Raw genomic sequence first — 23,498 nt, forward strand, 5'->3', positions numbered from 1 at the left:
AACTCCTCGTCTGTCATTTTTTCTGAAATTTTCTCCTTTCCTTGCAGTGCCATATCTGAACCATCCTGAACTAGGATAGCTTCCATTTTCAACTGCCACATACAAAGTTTGCACTTCGATCAAATTTCTCAACATAAATCTTTGTAATTGTCATGGTGACTACTAAGACAAAATCAAGATTAACCTCGCTCTGATACCAATTTGTTAGGATCGAGAATCTCGAATAGTGCAAAATTAAATAAAGTAATCGTTTGAAGACGATAACAAAACGATAATAACGATAAGTTGAGAAAATAAAAGAGGCACAAATTTAACGTGGTTCGGTCAACTTGACCTACGTCCACAACCAAAAGAGAAGCAACTTCACTAAATACCAACGGAACAAAAAGAGTACAAAGATACAAAAGAGAGTACAAAATTAGAGTAATTAAATACTTTAATAGCCCAAATACCCAAAAGAATAACCTCACAAAGATCACTCCAAAGAAGAGGTTCACTCAAAGTATTTTCCAACACAACTCTCTTATAAATACTCTCTACAAAGAAGAAAACAAACACAACTAAATCTTCTTCAAATGTTGGTGTTCTTCTCTAAATGATATATTTCAAAGAGGGTGAAAATACCTCTATTTATAGGCACAAAACAAACCTAAGTAGATGTCATCAATGACATCAACACACTACTTTGCCAACCAAATTTGACAAGAAACAAATTGCATGCAATGTTGGACTAGCCAACCAAATTTGACAAAGCTAACAAATGATCTTGCAAGTGCTTGGTAGCAACTTTGTTTGACCAAGTGTGAATCCAAGAAACAAACAAAAGGCCGCATTACAGCCGGCAATTGATTCATCACCGTAGCTGTTACTCCGGCGGATTTTTGACTGGAAAATGGATTCGTCGAAAGTGGATTTTTCGGCGACGGTGAAATTCGGGTGAAGTCCATTCGATGAGAAGCGGGAAATTGAAAGAGAAATTGGATTAAGAGATATTTATAGTTAGGTTTTTCGCGCGGGAATGATGACATGGATGATGACGTGTCGTCTATGCCAGGTCAGATTTTGGCGCCAAGTTTCTGATGGGTTGGGGCATACTATTGGTATTTGCTAACGGAGAAGGCCCATTGGAGCATCGTATGTATTTGAAATTTTGGCCCAATAGTTACGTGATCCATGATTGGGTCATTTGCATTTTGGCAAAACAACATAAATCCCGACAGTTGAAGCTTAATTACAAAAAAAATCAACATTTTATATAATTATTGAAAATCTCAATTCTAGATCGATTGAGATACATAATTAGCTTTCGATACATAATTAATTCCCGATACATATTGGAACCGTCTTGAACTTGTCTTCAACGTCGTTTCACCAAACCATTGGACCTTTGAACCGTAAGCTCTGATACCACTTGTTGGATTCAAAATCGAGAGGGCGTCATGCGGAAGTTAATAGTTTGCAAATCAAGACCGTGATAATTCAGATGACAAATAAAAATATACTAAAAACATATTATTGATATTATTTAACCAAATATTGACCTACACATGAAAACTAATATTAAAGAAAACATAAAACTATTGGGAGAAAATCTCTCCCTACACAAGAATCACAAACGACTATATTGTGGATGCTACTGTATTATTGTATGAGAAGGGAGGGTCTTCTATTTATAGAGTTCCAAAAACTTTGCCTCGAAAGAAGTTTGTCAAATATGAAAAAGTTTTATATATTTTTTTCAGAAAAAATAAAATTTAAATCTGGTAAAAAAATCAATGCAAAAACCCGACTCGACTTGTGGAATTATACTGAAAGTAATTTTTGTTGTACCTTTTTTTGTATATAATCAAAGGTAAAATGTAGAATAAAGGATCAGATTTGTTTACACTTTATCCTTTACCGGCTCAACTTGACTTACGGGCTTGAGTTGTCGAAATATACTGAAAATGATTTTATCGTTCGACCTTTTTTGTATAAGAAAAGGAATAACTAAAGGTGAAATGTAGTAGAGTTTCTTCGAGCTTTTTTTTCTTTACTTTCCTTTTCTTGATGCATGGTTTCAGTGGCGGAGCCAGGCTTTTGGTTAAAGGTGTTCATATTTTTCCTTGGGCAAAGAACTGTTTAAAAAATAAAGAAAATAAAGCACTGCTACACCTGCCAAGGTCAAATCCGGGTTGTTGATGCGGAAATGCACACTCTTGACCACTGGACTATGCTGCTTGTCAAGGGTGTGCAACAACATGTATATAACCATAAATATCTATATTTAACCTATATACTCTAAAAAAAATTCCAACGAAGGGTGTTCATCTGACCACTCTTCGTTGGTTGTGGCTCCGCCACTGCATGGTTTGTATACATGAAGAAGGGATGAAAAATAAATGTAATTCAGTTCTGTGCATGAAGCATTTTGTGTTATATATATATATATATATATATATATATATATATATATATATATATTCATAAAGTATTTTGTGTTAAATAGATGTAATTTAATTTAGTGCATGGAGCATTTTGTGTTATGTAAGGATGAAGTATTTCGTGTGCATGGAGTAATTTGATTTTAGGAAAAAATTGCACTGGTAAAGGGTAGAATATCCTTTTTCTTTTAACACGCAGGCGAATTGAGTGTGTCATGTATTTGTCTTTTAAGTCTAATTATTATTGTATATTAATTTGAGATTTATAAAAATTTATAATATAAATTATAAATTGTGAATGTGCATGTGTTTAATACAAATATTAATGGTTGATTCTGCTATTGAAATGAAATCATAAAAAGATAACATTTCAGGCTATCGTTTATTTTTACTTTTATCTCTACTAAAAATTTGGATCTCAAAAAATCTCATTTTTTTAAATTGGGGTTTCAACCAACTGAGCTACTAAAATTTTCTTCGAGAAACTCATAATGAATTTAGTCGATCTTTAGATGCATGTGAACATGTTTCAAAGAAATGTTGCAATGAAAGAATACTTTGCTAAAGTATTAAAAAGATAAAAGAGAATTGTGATGGGGTTGATAAAAGGACTTTATCTATGTAACTCAGAAATGTAATCATTTTAACAAAAGTTTTATTTTAATCCTACAACCAGGTGGAACCAATTAAAGACAGGGTTGGGATCGACCTTCTATTTCGATGAATAATGTTTTGAAAGGATTTACTAACATATATAATTGATACGAGTAATTTTATCATATTTTTTTTAAAATATAATAAATTTAACGTTTTAATAAATGCATTAGATAATTAATCGTATTAATTGTTAAGCATAAAATGGGTAGAAATAGGTTGATAATTCATTGATTTTATAAACTGAACAAGTATTATTGCACATCTTAAAATAGAAAAGTGGACAAATAGAGATGAACTGTGGAGTATCTTAATGCCACAATTCTGTTTTGGGATTCTTTGAAAATATCGCCCAGTGTGTGTTGAATTTTTCAAATATTATAGATATTTAGACTATCCAACACACTCCACGAGCGTAGTATCAATTTTGGAGAGTTCAAACAACATAGATGAAAAGGACACAAAGCATCATTCACATGAAATTCTAGATGCAACAAAAGGACCTCCCAAAATTTTCTTGCAACTTCATGTCGCTCAGATTCTTCAAAAATTTCGCCTAGTGTGTGTCGGATTCTACAGAAGCATGCATTCTTGGAGAATCCGACACGATGAGAGTAACATTTTTGGAGAATTTGAACAACAAAGATGAAAAATGACACAAGCACCTTTCACCTGAAAATAGATCAAGTTAGTTATATCTCTCTTCAAAAATCCGTTATGGTGGATCATATGAATATACACATTTATAAAAAAAGGGCAGCCGGTGCACTAAAGCTTCCGCTATGCACGGGGGATCGGGGGAAGGGCCGAACCACAAGAATCTATTTTACGTAACCTCACCATACATATCTGCAAAATGTTGTTTCCACGGCTTTAACCCGTGACCTCCTGGTCACTTGGCAGCAATGAAGCTAAGGTTCAGTGTTTGGCAGCCTGCTCAGTACCGAGTGTTCTGGTTTGTGCTCACATTCAAAATCAAGGTGAACGAATGCTCGTTCAACTTCGGGGAGTTTCTCGAGCTTTATTTGCAGAGTTTCTCCGACGTTATGTGCTTCTTTCAGAGGCAAGTCTTCCGGGAGTTCAATATCAACCTACGTCAAGAAAAGTAAAGAAGTCTCAAATCGACAGAAAAGAAAATCGCTATGCTATAAGAAATTTTTAGGAGATTACTGACCTCTACAAAGTACAAGACGCCAAATGTGTATGCGCGAACTGTATCAATACGCTTTACTTGAGGGTGTCTTATAACAAGATATGTTAACTTTTGCAAGTATTCTGGCGGGGCTGACTGTCCTACCAATGACACTACATGAAGAACAACATCGTTCAGGATAGAATTGGACATAGTATAATCATGACGATACCAAGTAACATCAAAGAATTCTTCGGTACATTATTTGACAATGTATTTCGAGCAGATATAGAACCAAGCATAACGAGATGTTTTAATAGAACATTCAGCTTTTAGTCAGGCTATCGATGCAGATTGAGCTCAGCAGGAAGCACACTTGCAGCGTTCATTATCATGGTACGTTTTTTCCTTGATGAAACCAATTAGTTTTTCCTTAATCGATCTCAGATTAAAGAGAAGCTTTGGTTTGCTGAATCACAGACCGAAAAGGAAAAACTGAACATGTAAAGAAATGGAGCAATCATAGTACTTTTTTAATACTTTTTCGAGTTATTTCATTGGGATAAGCCCGGTGCACTAAAGCTTCCGTTATGCGCAGGGTCCTTGGGAGATCTTGGAAATGGGGGTGAGAACGGCAAGTATACTCTTGCCCTCATTACCAATTCTCGCCATTAAACTACCTAATATCAGTTATCATTCAAAAAGTATCACCTCGAAACAAAAATGAGACTATACCTGCATTTTCCAAAACAGTTCCCGACCAGTTGGTGATGGTATAAAGTGCAAGAATAATGGCACCAACAGGATCAATCCACCAGTAGAACTTATCACCAAGTACAGCCGCTACCAATCCGACTACATTCGTAACCACGTCAAAATAGTGGTCCTGAAGAAAGTTTCTTCTAGTTAGGAGCCTAAACGATCAGGATACTGATGCCAAAAACAGAACGCAGAAGACACTACACACACCTTTGCATAAGCACGGACAATGCTGTTTCCTGAGCTTCTGCAGTATAGCCAAAGAGCAAGTTTTATCATTGTGGCCGTTATCATGATACCATACAACCAGACAAGCTGATCCGATGTCATCTTTTCAGGAGATTTATTTTCGAGTAGCTTTTCAACTGCCTGAATCAACACCTGAAAGCCTAAAAAGGAATAAACGTGAGTACGGTGACAGACTGTTTTAACAGATACTTCTCTAATAATAGAGCCCCCAACGAATGTAATGATTCTTAGATTATAATGCAAATACGATGAAAAGGTAAGCATGTCAAAGGAGATCACCTACCAAGTGTAGCCATAACAGCAGCAAAGATAATGATTCCTACTGGCTGCACTCGCAACTTCCCTATAGGATATTTATAGATGTTGATATTTTTCATTGACAGGTGACTGAGCCACAGTATGCCACCAGCCATGAGATCAAGTAAGGAATCCAACGTAGATGCAGCAATAGCTAGGGAACCACTTTTCACCGTGGCAAAGATCTGCAAGATGAAATATAGTTACTACTTCCATTACAGAAAAATGCATAAAACATCTTTGCTACAGGCATTGATCTCCAAGGTGCAAGATGTGTTACTAGAGCCATTACACGAAAAACTGCATAATCACCATCTTTACAAACAAATTTCAAAACGATGCCGGAATAGCACTTTTTGTTTTTTGATAACTATGGTATTTGGGCTAGCTTACGCACACCTCGACTAATTACACAAGATAATTGCTACCTCCCACTAGTACAAGTACCACATGACTCTGTCCACCAAGAGTTAGACAGATAAGAAGAAATCACCTAATGTTTGCTGGAGGCAAAAACACTTTGTAGTGACAGAAGCATATGCAATTGAAATTATATACTCACAACTATCCTAGATTCATCGACTGTCAATTAGGAATAACAGAAGTGTATGCAACCACAAAGGAAAACAGCCAATTCATATATGAGGTACAAGAAGTAAGATATGCGAGTTTAGAGTTTCCTCATTCTCGGATCTTGAGGTCAACTGAGCATGTAAATCGTGTTACCTTAAAAGCCAGTAACAAAACATTTGCATAATTGGAGATCTGCATTGCCCTCTCATCTTGATTTTGTTCTTCAAGACCCTCATCATCAATGAAATCAGACGCCACAATGGAATCAACTTCTTCAAATGACTTCAAGGTCTCGAATTGTTTTTCGTAGTAATCTTTTTCTCCTGTGGAACGAAAAAACCCTCAAAAAACGAAAAAAAAGAGTGATGAAAATACAACAAAGAAAGTAAAACTGCGTTTGAAGGTTACTACTAGCTTGGTTATAGATAACCAGTAATTTGATATACTTTTAAATCCTTCAAAGTCTAGTGAGTCTAGGATCTACCATATATCCTACGGGTTCACGTGAAGCCAACAGCTTTTGTTCAGACCCTATATAATGTAATAAGGAATCCACTAAATATCTATAAACATTTGTTTGTTAACTCCGTTACTGGTGCATAATAACTTGAGGTTGTGGTAGAAGCTCATAAACTTCAAATCCTGGATCCGCCTCTGGTTGTTGATAAACTAACCTCTCTTCAAACCTTATAATCACCATTTCCGAACTCAAACCATGTCTGACACGGAGGAGGATGGAAGGGAACGGAAAAAGAGGTATAACCAAGTATAACTATGGGTTTTAAGAGTCCTTAAAGTCAAATGGAACCAAACACTATTTTTATCAAGGATCAGCATCTTCCAGAAAATCTCATCTCAATATCTCTAGCATGGAACATAAGTTTTCCTCACCCTTTGACAAAAAACTGGTAAACAACAGCGCGATTCAGCCACACTGAAGACTAATATCTTTGATCGTGCTAATTTGGAATGTGTCGTGTATAAGAAGCTCCTTATAAAATGTTTCATTCCTAGGCTAGATCTCTGATTGAGTATCGAAGGTTCTCATTCATCGTTCCACCGCTGGTTAACGAGCTCTAAGAATTTGCGATATCATCTTGACTGATCAACCAACCAACTAGCTATATATTGATACAAAGTGGTTGGAATCGTTTATATGAATGTCATAATAAGACATGGATTATCAAAATACACACTCAACTATTACAACAAACAATTTGGCCAGAAAAGCCTTTAATACGAAATTTTCAACCAAGAAAACCAAAAAAGGACCCTGCGTTCATCTGAACCCATAGATTTTGGCTTAAGCTATGTATATGTGTTAAATAAAAATGCACTATATATGTACAAATAATAATCCCCCTCGGATTTGGAATGTGCTTGAAATTATTAGCTAAGACAGCAAGTTCAACACCACATATAGTTCCAATATCCTCATACCGTCTCCAATAAACACAGCAGATACAAACATATACATAATACATGCATGCTGCTTCATATACTCAAAACATGGCATAAAGAAGAAAAACAAAACCAAAAGACTAATCCTTTCGCAACAAAAGTGTTTCGCACTCCATTTAAACAAAGAAACATTTACTAACATTTTAAAATTTGTATTTTTTCACCATCTCGATACAAGGAAGAAAACTGCAACTTGCAATAGTTTCTGTAACTTACAGTTTTCTGCAACTTTTTAATATCTAAATGTAACGACAATAACAACAACTACGCCTCAGTCCCAAACAAGTTTGGGTCAGCTATATGAATCTATCACTATTCCATTTAAGCTCAGCTCGCGTCATCATCACACCACAAGTATCTACTTTTTACTTCTAAAATGAAATAATCTAGTTCATAGCACTAGAATTTAAAAATCGAAACTTGAAAAGCAAAAAGCACCAAACGAATTAGAACAGAAGGACCTTTTTTTACTACTTCCTACATAAAAGGACTAAAACACATATATCAATCAATCAAAGGTTAATGTGCTTTGTCGGATATCACAAGGATCAAATTCAGAATTTATTGATAACCAAGAGACCAACAATGCTATTATCTCAAAATGAAACTATCTAGGTCACTTTAACTACTTGAGTTAGTAAAAATTGAATCTTGAAAAAAAATTGAAACTTGAAAAGAGAAAGGCACCAAACAAATTAGAACGCAGAGGCCCCTCTATCTTTCAAATGAACATTACTTCCTACATAAAAGGAATAAAAGCACATATTCCAAATGGTCATTAATTAAATGTGGTTTGTCAGATATCACGAGGATCGAAATCAGAATTCACCAATAACCCTGAGACTAACAATGTTATTATCTCAAAAAATGAAATTATCCAGTTCATCTTAACTCCTTAAGATACTCTCCCCATCCATTTTTGCTTGCCCAATATTGATTTGGCGCACCCGTTAAATCAATAAACACAATGACAATCTACTATATCACACTTAAAATATAATAAATTCAATATTTTGGCAAACGATTATTAAAAAATTAGTAACTAAATGAAAATTTCTCTCTTGATTTTCCAAACTGAACAAGTAAAATGAACAGAGTGAAGTAAAAGATTAAAAGTTGCATCTTGAAAAAACCAAAGCACCAAACTGCTACTCATGTTTAGTAAAAACTGAATCTTAAAAGCAAAAACCACTAAACAACTCCTTAAGTCGGTAAAAATTGAATCTTGAACGGCAAAAAGCACCAAACAACTCCTTAAGTCACTAAAAATTGAATCAAGCAAAGAAGTACCAAACAACTCCTTTAAGTCAGTAAAAATTGAATCTTGAAAAGCACAAAATAAATAGTACCTAGAAAGCAGGAACCCCTTAACTCCTTTTTTTCCCTTTTTGGTGTGCGTGGGTGGGATGGTTAAGATTTTTCAAAACTATGATGTCCATTGTCCTGGCTAGCTTTTGCGCACCTCGTAAAATTTTTACCTTTAGATAAGCAAGAGGATTTGGACGTATTAATGTGCGATGATGAAGATTCAACATCAACATTAACACAACACAATATTTTCCGGTGATCTTGATTTCTAAACTGGACATGTAAACGTTGAATGTTGAAAAGCAAAAGCACCAAACAACTCCTTAAGTCATTCAAACTGAATCTTGAAAAGCAAAGAAAACACCAAACAACCCCTTTAGGTCATTAAAAGTTGAACCTTGAAAAGCAAAAAAAAACACAAACAAATTAGAAAAGAAGAACCCCTTTTCTCCTTTTTTTCTTTTCAATAACCGTGGTATCCGAGCCAACTTTCACAAAAATTTTACCTTTAGACAAGCAAGAGGATTTGGAAATATCAGTATCAACATTAACACAACACTAAACATTTTCCGGTAATCTTGATTTCTAAACTAGACATGTAAAAGCTGAATGTTGAGAAGCAAAAGGCACCAAACAACTCCTTAAATCATTCAAAATTGAATCTTGAAAAACAAAAAAACACCAAACAACCCCTTCAAGTCACTAAAAATTGAATCTTGAAAACCAAAAAAGCACAAACAAATTAGAAAACAAGAACCCCTTTTCTCCTTTTATTTTTTTTATTTTTTTTATAACCATGGTATTCGAGTCAGCTTTCAGACACCTCGTAAAATCTTTACCTTTAGACAAACAATAGGATTTGGAAATATCATCAATATTTGATGAGATGATTCAATTCAACATCAACATTAACACAACACCTCACATTTTCCAGTCATCTTGATTTCTAAACTGAACATGTACACATTGAATGTTGAAAAGCAAAAAGCACCAAACAACACCTTAAGTCATTCAAAATTGAATCTTGAAGAGCAAAATAGCACCAAACAACTCCTTAAATGAATCAAAAACTGAATCTTGAAAACCAAAAAAGCACAAACAACTTAGAAAACAAGAACCCCTTTTCTCCTTTATTTTTTTTCTTTTTCTTTTAATAAACGTGGTATTCGAGCCAGCTTTCAAACACCTCGCAAAATTTTTACCTTTAGACAAGCAAGACGATTTGGAAATATCAATATTTGATGTTGATGATGATGATTCCACATCAATATTAACACAAGATATAACCTTTTCAGGCAATCTTGCCAAGAAATCACCCCTCATTGATGTAACTGAATTCCTCCTCCCAATTCTACTATGCTTCCATCCATCCAACAATGGAGTTTTCTGCTCATTCTTGAATTCTTCTCCCTCCATTTTTTTGTTTGAACACCCAAAATTTCAAAGCTTCTTTTAATTATTTTTTTTAAAACAATTCTGGTAAATCCCATTTACATATATATGGGTTCTTTCTGTGGAGAGATTTTTGGTTCTTGAATTACATAATTGAAGAATTTTTGTCTGGTCTTCATAAATAGCCATAGTCACAGCCCGTATATATGGAGATTTTTTAAGTTGTCTTTTTTTTTTTCTAAAAATCTCATTATTTATGCAAATAATATATTGAAAAGCAAAAAAACATCAAACAACTCCTTTAAGTCGGTAAAAATTGAATCTTGAAAGTCAAAAAAGTACCAAACAACTCCTTAAGTCAGCAAAGATTGAATCTTTGAAAAGCTAAAAGCACCAAACAATTCCATAAGTTGAGAAAAATTATCTTGAAAAGCAAAAAACACCAAACAAATCTTTTTTTTTTTAATAACTGCGGTGTCTGACTAGCTTTCATGTAACTCAACTAATTTCACGAGATATATGTCACCTCCCAAGCATGCAATGAGGGATCCATCACCCCTTTCGACAAAAAATTATCGTAATTATACATAATTAAAATTATTTTATATATATATTAGACATTAAACTCCTTCGATTAGTTCATATATGCACTTATAAACCCCTCGATGAAAATTTTTGGCTCCACCACTAACAATAGATATGAGACTCATAACTATGTCAACCAAAGCTAGATAGATAGGAAGAAATCACCTAGCGTTTTTATCTCTATTCGAAAATTAACCTTAAACATCATAATGCTTAGCACACGTCATAGGCCACTAGGTCACACCCTTGAATTGCAAGCACCAAACAACTCCTTTAAGGGGTCGTTTGGTTGGAAATAAGTTATTCAAGATAATTAACTCCAAAATTAGCTATCTCACCATATATATAGAGAATAACTTAACCCATCACTAAGACATAAATGGTGAAATAAATAGTACCGACTAACTAATACCAAACATAGATAAAATAATCCTATATTTTATTTCGATACTATTATAACTTATACCTCACATTGAACGACCCCTGAGTCAATAAAAAAATGAATCTTGAAAAGCAAAAAACACAAACAAATCAATAAAGAACAACCCCTTTTCTACTTTTTAATTTTTGGTGTGTGTATGTGTGAGAGAATAAAATCAAGATTATACCTTTAGATAAACAAGAGGTTTTGCAAAAATCAATATTTGATGTTGATGATGATTCAACATCAACATTAACACAAGATTTAACCTTTTCAGGCAATCTTGCCAAGAAATCACCTCTCATTGATGTAACTGAATTCCTACTACTTATCCCATTGCTCTCACTAAGTTTCCTCCCATCTAACAATGGCTTTTTCTGCTCATTCTTCAATTCTTCTCCCTCCATTTTTTTCCAAAATTTCAGAGCTTTTTATTTTTAAAAAAGAAAATTATACAATTCTGTTTAACCCCATTGACATATATATATTTATAGAGATTTTTGGTTTTTGTATTTATTTTTTTAATTGGATTTATAAAGAATCTTTGTCTGGTATTGATAAACAGTACGATTTGGAGATTTTTTTAAGTTGGGTTTTTACTAAAGATCTCACTATTTATGGAAATAAAAATTTAACCTTAAAATATCCCTTTAGTCCTTAATAAAATGAGATGATTTACTACCATTCAAAAAATATTTGTAAAACTAACCTAAATATTTTTCACGTCAAGCCTCCAATCAACATGAAATATATAAAAGAATAAATAATTAAAAAATATAATTGACTTTAAATAAAATATAATATTTTTTCTTGAAAGAATATCACAAAATGAGTACATGAGTTATCTTGAATATTAGTAATCGTATTTTATGAATTCTACGTTGATTGATGCTTCCCTCCTTTAATCATGTTGCCACTATGCACAGGGACGAGCACCTATAGTTGTTACGTTCTTGTTCAACAAATAGGACCAAATTAAAGAGAAACGTGAGAAATTATCAAAATCATAATTCATTGTTATTGATTATGCATAATTCATATATAAACTTTAAAATTATTAACTAAAAGAAACAAAGAAAAATAGAAAGAATAATAATAATGATTGTATGAAGACGACTAAAATCAAAATATGAAGACGACTAAAATCAAAATAAAAGAAAAACCTAGAAGAAATCTACGATCGTGTATATGAAGAAATAATTTAACTTTTTTGCTAATTTAATTTCTCCTTTAACTTGATTATATGCTTTTTATAATTTTAAAAAGGTTCATTCACATAAGCTAGAACATATATACAACTGTAAACGAAAAAAAGGTTAGCAAACTATTTATTAACTAAAAGATATACCAATATTAATTCGGGAAAAAAAAAACTTATTAGCAAACTATTTACTAACTAAAAGACATACCAATATTAATTCAGGAAAAAAAAACCTTATAAATGTTTTCCTCTTTTTCTATTCTCATAGATTTTAGGACTCCTTTATCACATATACAAAAAGAAAAAACCCTATAAATGTTTTCCTGTTTTTTATTATCATAGATTTTGAGACTCTTTTTCTACATATATAAAGAGGGAAAAAAAACTTATCAACATTAATTATTCATATATTCAATTAAATAATAATTGAAGAAAAAAGATGGAAAGACGATTTTGTCTATTACAGTGTGTTTTAATGAAGGACAAAAAATTTGATTCAGATTTTTTACGGGTTTAATGAAGGGCAAAAAATTTGATTCACTTTTCTAAGGGTCTTCAACTTTTAATATATTATAGATTAAAAGGTTCAAATCACTTTTTCAGGATCATCACACTTAGTGTACGTGCTTTACACGTGTATCTCACGTCAATTAATTAAACTATACAAATAGGAAGAAGAACACTGCAGCTATAGAAGCAACTGGCGATGAGTGTACTCAAGTGATTTTGTTCAATTTGAAATACCACAAAACTAAAATCTGATCAATTAAAAAATACACAAAAAGAGCACCACAAAATACGAACGCAAACATAAATCTGAATTACATTAAAATATAGATGAGAAACATAATACTTGAATACTCAAAACTAAAAGGAAAATGAAAAAAAAAAATCAACAACAAAAAATAAATTATAACTTTACTTACTTTAACAATTTTCACCATAATTGATATGCAAACAACTTGAACAAAATTAATTCTTGTCTAATAAAATCAATGCAGTCATGGATTAATTCTTGCACGAAAGGATAAATCAATTGTTTTGTGGAGAACTCACGAATATGTGTCTACTTTGATAATAGACCGCAGAGATATAAAGACTAATTGGATTTAAACCACGACTCTAATTGAAATTTTTTGATTGGATTTAAGCAATGACTCTGATTGGATTTTTACACCTAAATTTCTATCCAAAGTGGAATAGGACACTAAAAAAGAAGGAATTTTTTCATACGAATTCTACCCTAAATCAAATTTGAAAAGAATATTATTATATTAACATAGAAGGAAAATTAAATTATATTAACTTAATAAAACGAAATAATAATTTAAAAAATAGTAAATTACAGTTTTGTCTACTGCAGAGCATTTTAATAGAGGGCAAAAAGTTCGATTCACTTTTCTAAGGTCTTCACACTTTTAATATATTATAGATAAATAATTTTTTATTTTGTAATTTTTGACTACATAATTAGCATCTGAATATATAATTTTGAAGTTGAGATACATATTTTTTAACTTAAGAACGTAATAATTAATTACTCCAGTTGTGCTTGGATATATAATTAGCATCTGGATACATAAATTTGAATTTGAGAAGTATAATTTTGAACTTAAGAATTCAACAATTAATTACTCCATTTTCTCTCAGATACATAATTAGCATCCGAATATATAATTCTGAAGTTGAGATAAATAATTTTGATTACTGAGATACACCCATTTTTAAAGTTATTTAGTCGACATATATAATACATTAACTAGACCAAAGGGAGATACATAATTAAAATTATGTATCCGAAAATTTATGAATTTGTGGATGTGTCCGGCTGTTTTTTTTTTTAAAAAAAATAGGTAATTAACAAAAAGGGAGAGAGACTTTATTTAATTTAGTAAATATAAGTTGTGTTATTATGTAATTTTTTTATTTTAGGCCACAAGGTTCAATAATATAGTTTTTTTCCTTAAATACCAAAAAAGGACAGGTTAGTGCACTAAATTTTTCATTATGCACAAGAGTGCTATTGTACGGAGTCTTACCTTACATTTTTTGTCGGAAGTTGTTGTTTTCAACATAGTTTAATTTATGAAAAATAAACTTCAACCACAAATAAAAATATGAAGAAACAACAATTTTATTGATAAACGATATGGGTACAAATTTGTTTCTCCCTTGATTCTTCTCTCTTGATTTTATCCTTAATTCGAGGACCGTCAGTAGCATATTTCTCGAATATAGGAAGATTTGGATATAAATTTTTCCATAATTCGAGGTCCGTTAGTGGCGTATTTCTCGAACATAGAAATATTTGGATTTCTCCGTAATTCGAGGCCGTTAGTGGCGTATTTCTCAGACATAGAAATATTTGGATTTGATTTCCATGTTTTGATCCCTTTGACCTTTGAGATATTCGAGATTTATGAATATCTCATTAATTTGTGGGATGTTTGGGATCTTGAAGATCCCGATCTTTTTATGAATACCCATGATTTTATGGGATATTCCAGATGTTTGTTTCAGGAAATATGTTACCCTTTAAATAGGCGGGATTTAGGGTAAAGTAGACTCCTGGAACTAGTCCCACAAATTTCAAATGTCTATAAATACCCCCCTATTTCAAGGCTTGTCAAAGGGTAGACTTGATGACGAGTCTTGAAGTACCAATAGAGCTTCTATCTTTATGTGGCGGCTATAGATTTGTAGATCTAGTTTATGAGAGAAGAGATGAAGGTCAGATTTGGTCCCACTGGGCGTGACAAATTGTTTTCAACATAATTTAATTCATGAAAAATAAACTTCAACCACAAATAAAAATATGAAGAAACAATAATTTTATTGATCAAGAATATGGGTACATAGGATCAAACATAAAGTAGTGCTCTCTTGACAGAGTTTTAGGCGGCAAGAGACTCTAGGGCTTGTTGGAGCTTCTGAGTGTAACAAATTTTTCTTTCACACTCCTTATGTACTTTTTTTTTTACTGTATTCATACTTTTTGACTTTTTTTGAAGTGTGGGGCAAAAGGTGCCCTCTACTTCTACTTCAACTTCTAAGTAAATGCGAACAGTTTAATTCATGAAAAATAAATTTCAATCACAAATAAAAATATGAAGAAATAACAATTTTATTGATAAACGATGAGACTACAAATCTGTTTCCCCTTTATTCTTCTCTCTTGATTTTCTCCATAATTCGAGGGCCGTTAGTGACGTATTTCTCGAACGTTGGATGATCTCTTTATGAATATTTCATGATTTTGTGGGATATTGGAGATCCCGATCTTTTTACGAATACCCAACCCATGAATTTTCTGGAATATTCAAGATGTCTGTTTCAGAGAATATGTTATCCTTTAAATAGGAAGGATTTAGGGTAAAGTAGCCTCCTAGAACTAGTCCCACAAATTTTAGATGTCTACAACTGTTTTCGAGGTTTGAACTCGTGACCTCCTGGTCACGTAACAACAACTTTACTAGTTACTCCAAGACTTATCTTCAATACCATGTCAAGTTAAAGATCACGAAAAATGAGATAACGGGAGACAAGGGTCTTTCAAAAACAGTCGTTCTATCTTTACAAAATAGTAATAAATTTTTTTTACATTCTATTCTCTGAACTTTATTTGTGGTTGTTGATTACATTATGTTACAAACTTTTAAATACATATTTTACAAAGAACCTAGTCTGATAGATCTAGTAAGTAATTATTTTTTGACAATATTGTCGTGGTACGGATAAATTTTTCATGTCGAGTATTTTTTTTTTTATAAAATTTAACATTATGAATCCTATTTTCGAAAAATATATATTTATAAGTTAAATTTTATACTTTAAAAAAATTCAAAATCACAGCTTGAATTTGAAATTTAATATTGATATTAAAATTTTGTTTAGATTTCATATATTAAAAGTTTGATTTTAAATTAAAACTTCCTGGGATTCCAAATCTTATAATCAAACGTCTACTTAGATACTTTTCTCATAAAATAATTTATTTTATATTTTGGGTAAAAGACAAAAAGTTATTAAATGTTGTTACACTTTTTTAGACAAAATTATTTCATACTTTCTAGTTTTATTTGGAAAGCTTAAAAATCTTATTCAGGGTTGGTACAACTACTATTAGTCGTGTGACAGAATTATTATTGAAAAAAAAAATCTTTAAAATATATATTCTAATATAAAATGTTGTGCACAGCGTTATATTCAATATTATATTAAAAAAAAGTTATAATATGATTAATTTTATATGAAAATGTGTGATCGTATATAAAAGGTATATAACTATGAATTATGTTACGTAAGTATTTTATTCAATAGATATAAAGTGTATTTTTCTCTTATTTTATTTAATTAGCGTTATCATGTGAGAAATCTTAAAATAATCAATAAAGTTGTTGTCATATGATTAGAAAGTCATGGTTTTAATATGCAACATAAAGCTACGCATAACAGATTCTTATAATTCAATCTTTCTCGAATTTCGTGCATAGTAAAAAATTTAATGCATCGAGCTGACTATTTCGTGGCTCTTATTATGTGGGACCAACCCGCTATATCATATTAACTTTTCACTCCTTTTCTTTTCTTTTTTCTTTTTTTCTGCTTTTCATCAAATTTTAAAACCAATTATTCTGTAATATAAAAGAAATTTAATTTTCATCAAATTAATTAAAAAATAAATTTTTCCTGAATTTTAATTTATATATCAAAAATGTAATATGGTGTATGATGCAGCGGATAAGGCTGCTTCTCCCTTAACTAGAGGTCTCGGGTTCGAGTCTTGGATATAAAAAAGTCCTTGGTAGGAAGTGCTTCCCCCGGAATGGGGCTCTACGCAGCGCGAATCTGAATTAGTCAGACTCCAATATGAGTATCGAATACCGAATGAGAAACAAAAAAAATTAAATCACCATGACTTACAGCAACATATTTTTACTTTAAAAATTGATTAAATCAACTCCAAAATGACTCCAATTTTAATACTATTTAATATTCTAATATTAATTTTGACATTTCAGTTCTGACAATTCCTCATGGTTAAATTCATCCCATACTTTTAAATATAAAAAGTAGACTTATTTTGTCTTTTAATAATAAAGTGTACAGCGAAAGGTTCCTTAGAATAGACCATTGTGGTCTAATTCATTCTTGTTTTAATTTCGTACATAGAATAAACTTTAGTGGACGTAACTTTTTTTTTTTAAGATAAATAATCTTTTTGCAGATTCATTCCAGACTTTCAAGCATCAATAGACTTATTGTGTCTTTTAATGATGAAAGGTATAAGATTTTACAGAATAGATCTTTCTGATCCGATTCTTTCTTAAATTTCGCACACAGCATAAGTTTTGTTATACCAAACTATTTTTCTTAAATAATTTTTTCCACGGATTCATCATGTACTTTCAAACATCAATAGACTTACTTTGTCTATTAATAATGAAGTATATTACGAAGGATCCGAATAGACCTTTTTAGTCTGATTTTTTTCGAATTTCGTGCGTAGTATAAGTTTTAGTGCAATTAGCTATTTTTTTCTTAAAATAAATAGTTTTTTCCGCAGATTCATCCCAAATAATGATGAAGTATATAACGAGGTTCCATAGAATAGACCTCTCTGATCGATTCTTTCTCGAATCTCGTGCATAACATAAATTTTAGTGCACATGACTATCCTTTTCTTAAGATAAATAATATTTTCCATAGGATAGTAGTTTATATTTTTAGATTATAATATTTCAAAATTTACGTCTCCGTGTTCTTAAAGAACTTGAGGCTCGCTCGACATAAGTTTGATTTCCTAAAAGTAAAATTAAATAACAACTCATTGAAGAGCTAATCGTGCAACTAAATAAAAAATAATATGTTGAAAACTATTTCCATCCCCAAAATATGCATAAATTTAAATTCAATCGAATTTCAATACGAATATTGAATAAACATCGGGCTTATTTAAACAAATTAAAAAGTTTTTTATGGGGTATTATTATTGTTATTATTATTATTATGATGATGATGATAATATGATATGATCTGACAAGTAATCAAGTGAGTAGTGAAGCCCTACCTAACTTTTTTAGGTACAATAATTCAATTTATATATTTATGTATTTGTCTTTTCCCTCTTTACTTTTTACTACAGATTTGGAAATATTTTACTCCCTTCATTTTATTTCATGTGTTATTATTATTTTTTAGTTTGTTTAAAAAAAATATCATATTTCCTTATTTGTTAAATATTTAAAAATATAATTACACTTTTATTTTTATTGGACCCATTTACTTAAAAAAAAGATAGCAATACATTTTTTGATAAAAGATAATTTGATAAATATTATCAAATCTTTTCATATTTTTTAAAGTTCGTATTCGATCAAATACGACACATAAAATAAAACGAAGAAAGTAATAATTAATGTCTGCAAATTTTCTTTTTCCTTTTACTAAATTCCATCAATAAAAGTTGTGTGAATTTCCATCCTTTGCTTGAAAAATGGAATACGAGTCTCACCAACATCTTTGTTTGCCCAAACTTTCTTCTTCTCACTCTTTTTACTTTTATTATTTATCTTCCACCCGACTCAAAATAGCAAGAGAAAAAAATTATGATGGTATAAAATTATTTAGTTTTACATTTTTTTCTTAAATTGAGTAGTAACATTTCATAATTCAATCAATGGATATTTAATTGGTATTTGACCATGAAAATTAAAAATATATTTGCTTTATTTGATTTTTTTGAATTTGGAGTTGAAGTTGTGTTTGATCATAGTATTTGAAGTTAATAATTTAGAATTCAAAAGTATTTTGTAAAAAAATATAAAATACGATTTGTATTTGGAATATAATTTAAATGTTGTTATTTTATGAAAATAGAACACTTGAATTTTTTTGAAAAAAAAGTAAGAAAAGAGAAAACAAATAAAGTGATTTTCAAAAACTCAAATACAATATTATTTATTTATATATATATATATATATATTAGTTTAGGTGTGTGCGTCTTGCGCTTGTACCTCACTTTAATGAGTTCAAACATTACATTAAATAGGATATTTGTTTAAATAATAAAGATGAATATAGTAATTAAATTTAATATCTTTTGAGTATGTAAAAATGAAGAATTTATTTATTAAACCTAATTTTTATCAAAAATATTTTTAAAAGTCGATCGACATTTATCTACCATCTGTAAATTACAACAAAATAATACAATGATAAAAATATCAAAATAATACAATTAAATCTAATTTTTACACACAAAAATTTTCTCAAAGTCGTCTGACACTCATCTACCACCTGTAAATAATAAAAAAATAATATGATAATAGAGATATCAAAATAATACAACTAAACCTAACTTTTACATAAAAAAATTCCTCAAAGCCGACCAATATTTATCTATCACCTGTAAACTGTAACAAAATAATACGATAAAAGTGATATCAAAACAATACGGTTAAACTTAAATTTTACACACAAAAATTTCTCAAAGCCGATCGAGATTCATCTACGAACTGTAAACTACCACAAAATAATAAACTAATAGAGATATTATGATAATACAATTAAACCTAACCTTTACCTAAAAAAATTCAAAGTCGACCCATATTCTTCTAGCATCTGTAAATTAAAATAAAACAATAATTAAGATGATAGAGATATCAAAACAATAAAATTAAACCTAACATTTACACAAGAAATTCTTCAAAGCCAACCGACAGTGATCACAAAGCTTCAATTTTGATACAATTAATTCTTGTATGAACAGAAATTTAAGCCCAAAGAATGATTTTGAATTAAAACAAAGAAGATATATATACACACACATGTTGAATTTTATTATGCTGACAAAAATAGTGAAGAAATTGAGGGTTAGAAAATCAAGCATCCACCATCCAGACATGCAATCGAATCAAGTTAGATGAACATCAATCATATTCTCCCAATAGACAAACTGGTTTGTTCTCTAGTTTAACGTACATCTCAATAATTATAGAAATATTTTCTTAATAGAGACATATTTTAGGAGTATTTTTCTAATTGAACAGTAGAAAGAAAAATATTAATTAATCTCCTACTATATATTTTAGGATTCCCTTATATTTTAGAAAGTCTAGTAGATAGAAAAATATTAATTAATTCTCCTAGCATATATTTTAGGAGTCCCTTATATTTTAGGAAGTTTAGTTAATATAATTAAATAATAAATTAAAAAATAGTGAAAAGACAGTTTTGTCTAAAGAAAAGTTTTTAATGAAGGGTAAAAAGTTTAAATCACGTTTCTAAGAGTCTTCACACTTTTAATATATTATAGATATAGATATATATTATAGACACAGATGTAGCTATAGATTATCCACATATCTCATATCTCCTTTTCGGAACATCTCTTAGAAAGAGTTTTATAAGGTGTTACAATATCTTTAAAAATGTGTTGCTAGTGTTTCTCTGATGTTGTCACGGTGGTACCAATGTTTCATGAATGAGTATGATATGGAGATGTAATGCTCACAACCAATCACAATGAGTATTTCCACAACTAACCACATGATATATTTCCACAACCAACCATAATAATACATTTCCACAACCACATGAGTCAATATCTACTCATTATTTTTGCTTCATCCATGAATTTTCACAGTCTCATGTGTCAATAAGGTATGAATATAATCACAATAGACCAATGGTACCACATTAAATATTTTAACAACACAATACAATTATTCACATGTATTCAAGGCTATTAATATCACATAGGGCCCCACACGTCGCATATATCACATAATAACTCAATTTTGATAATTACATCACATATAGGCCCCCACATGGGCACAACACTTAAATAACCATTTTCCATGATTAATTTCTACCCTTACCATGCATTTTGTATCATCATTTACTACTCAGCCTAGTCTGAAAGAGTTAAGCCATAACCTACCTCGAAAGACGAAATCAGTCCTCTACACTTCAACCCGCGACCTTACATTTCACGAATAATCTCGCACTCCACTAAAAATATTAAATATGAAATCTACGCGTCAAGATAAAACGAACGACACCCATATTGACTACTTTTGATTCGGGGTCAAAACAAACCCCCAAAACAGGTTTCCAAAAAAAGAAGGGCAAAATCAAAACTTTACTTCAAAAATATGTTCCCCATATTTTTAGGAACCTACAACTGAAAACTTAAGTTAAATCAAGTAAAAAAACAGGGTTCAAATCGAAAAAAATTATTTTTGAGCTTTACCGGGTAAAATCTCTGAAATTCGGGTTAAAATCAAGAATCAGAGTTGTTTTGAATGTTAAATTGATGAAAAACTAGTAATTATAAGACAAAAATATCATTCAAGTGAAAAGGAGTGAAAATGAAGTTTACAATCAAGCTCTAAGATTTTTGGGGTTTTGAGAAATTAATCAAGAAATTACTAAGAAAAGGGTAAATTCTTATCTTAAATCCGTAATAAAATCAAGAAATAGATGTTAATCTAACTTCCCAAGCTCCCATAAACTTCACTTTTAAACTCCCAAACTATTTAGGGTTTAACTCTCAAGAGGCAAGATGAAAAATGAGCAAAATGGACCCAAAAACTATTTAAATACTGCAGAAAATCTGCACTAAAAGGGAAAAAACTGCAGGTTTTTTATGTTAAGTCCAATTCGGACTTCGATGGGGTGCCCGAAATTCGTTAGGAGTTCGCTATACACAAATGAACTATGTAACCATACTAAATTCGATGTTCCGGACATGTTGACGATATCAGATTTTCAAAAAAAAAATATAGTTTTCACAAAATTGACCCCTGAAATCTGAAATTATAATTTTTCAAATTGAGGGTTGAAATGAGATTTAAAAGCCATAAAATCACACCAAATATGCTAACATTCTAAAATCGACATTCCAAATTTGCTGGTGAAGTCAGATTTTTCATTTAAGGTTGTTTCGACCAAATGTGGATCCCACACCCATATTTCTAATTTTCCAACTTTCCGACAAATAGGTCGAAATGAGCTCGGGTGGGTTGAGACCCGAATCAAAGGTCTACCTAGTCTAAAATTAATATTCTGGATCTGCCGGTGCAGTCCGTTCAGCCATTCGTCGCACGACTCAATATATATCCATATAAGTTCAAAATAAGACTCTCGAAGCCATAAAAAACCACAATATTGTATAAATAATACCAAAATGCATAAAAAATTATGTCAATCACTCTCACACCCCAAAAATATCGTAATGCAATTACGGGAAGGGGTAAAATAGTCAAATCACATAAAATCATAAATTTTACATATTTCATCAATTTTTTAGGTCGTTACACAAACCAAGACTGTGCCAAGGCCATGATATTTCTCTGTCATCATCTTAACAAAATTTTAAAAATAGGATACCTCATTATTAAGGATCCACTTATATTGTAAAATAATTTAAAAGAAAGATACGACCACCTGAAGATGGTGTCCTTCTGTAGGCACATTATGAATGGATCCATTTGAGGTTATAGGATTTTTAAAATATAACTGCTTATAATTCTGTCATGTTTAGAATTAAATCGTATTTGAATTTATGCGGAGAAGATATTGCAGATCACGACATGTTAGAGAAAACATTCTTTACTTTTCCCCCTCGAGTATGCACCTGCAACAACAATATCGAGAAATGAGATTCAAGAAGTATTCTGAATTGATTTCTTATCTTCTTGTTGTGGTATAACATAATGATTTTTAATAAAAACTCATGAAAGTCGATCTCCTGATATTGCTCCATTTCCTGAAGTAAATGTTGCACATTTTTACCAAATCGGGTGTGAAAAAAGCCCTGGCCCCAGTCATGGTCGTGGTTAAGGTAGATATTTTAATCAGGGTGATCGCCTTGCACTAAACAATAACCCTCAACACCAGCAGTGTAAAAAGAAGGGTGAAGCTACTGAAGCAGTGCCAAGTACAAACTCTGAAAATAAATGTTATCGTTATAGAGGAAACACTACTAGAAAAAATGAAAAAACCGACCACGAAAAAACGACCACACTTTGTGGTCG

At 31.1% G+C, this 23,498-nt stretch overlaps 1 protein-coding gene across 2 annotated transcripts; it reads right to left on the reverse strand.

Annotated features, from left to right (window-relative positions):
• Positions 1-3,581: 3,581 nt before the first annotated feature.
• LOC107875073 (metal tolerance protein 4) lies at positions 3,582-11,797 on the reverse strand. Of its 2 annotated transcripts, none has more exons than XM_016721718.2 (7): positions 11,442-11,797; positions 6,241-6,410; positions 5,501-5,699; positions 5,179-5,357; positions 4,945-5,095; positions 4,252-4,382; positions 3,582-4,168 (listed from the first exon to the last, which is right to left on the reverse strand). In XM_016721718.2, the coding sequence occupies exons 1-7, from the start codon at positions 11,659-11,661 to the stop codon at positions 3,989-3,991; spliced, it is 1,230 nt and encodes a 409-aa protein (XP_016577204.1). In that variant the 5' UTR covers positions 11,662-11,797; the 3' UTR covers positions 3,582-3,988. The 2 variants fall into 2 exon arrangements, with proteins under 2 accessions (XP_016577204.1, XP_016577210.1); XM_016721724.2 differs by lacking the exon at positions 11,442-11,797 and adding an exon at positions 10,059-10,629.
• Positions 11,798-23,498: the final 11,701 nt, after the last annotated feature.

The sequence above is a fragment of the Capsicum annuum genome, chromosome 1 (assembly GCF_002878395.1).
Source record: "Capsicum annuum cultivar UCD-10X-F1 chromosome 1, UCD10Xv1.1, whole genome shotgun sequence".
NCBI lineage: Eukaryota > Viridiplantae > Streptophyta > Magnoliopsida > Solanales > Solanaceae > Capsicum > Capsicum annuum.

What these genes read in the sequence shown, in the direction of transcription:
- LOC107875073 (XM_016721718.2), bottom strand. Translation starts at nt 11,661, where the DNA reads ATGGAGGGAGAAGAATTGAAGAATGAGCAGAAAAAGCCATTGTTAGAT. An exon ending in AACCTCTTGTTTATCTAAAG is followed by an intron (nt 6,411 to 11,441) that starts GTATAATCTTGA and finishes TTCGTTCCACAG; the next exon opens with GAGAAAAAGATTACTACGAA. An exon ending in TTGTCCGTGCTTATGCAAAG is followed by an intron (nt 5,096 to 5,178) that starts GTGTGTGTAGTG and finishes AACTTTCTTCAG; the next exon opens with GACCACTATTTTGACGTGGT.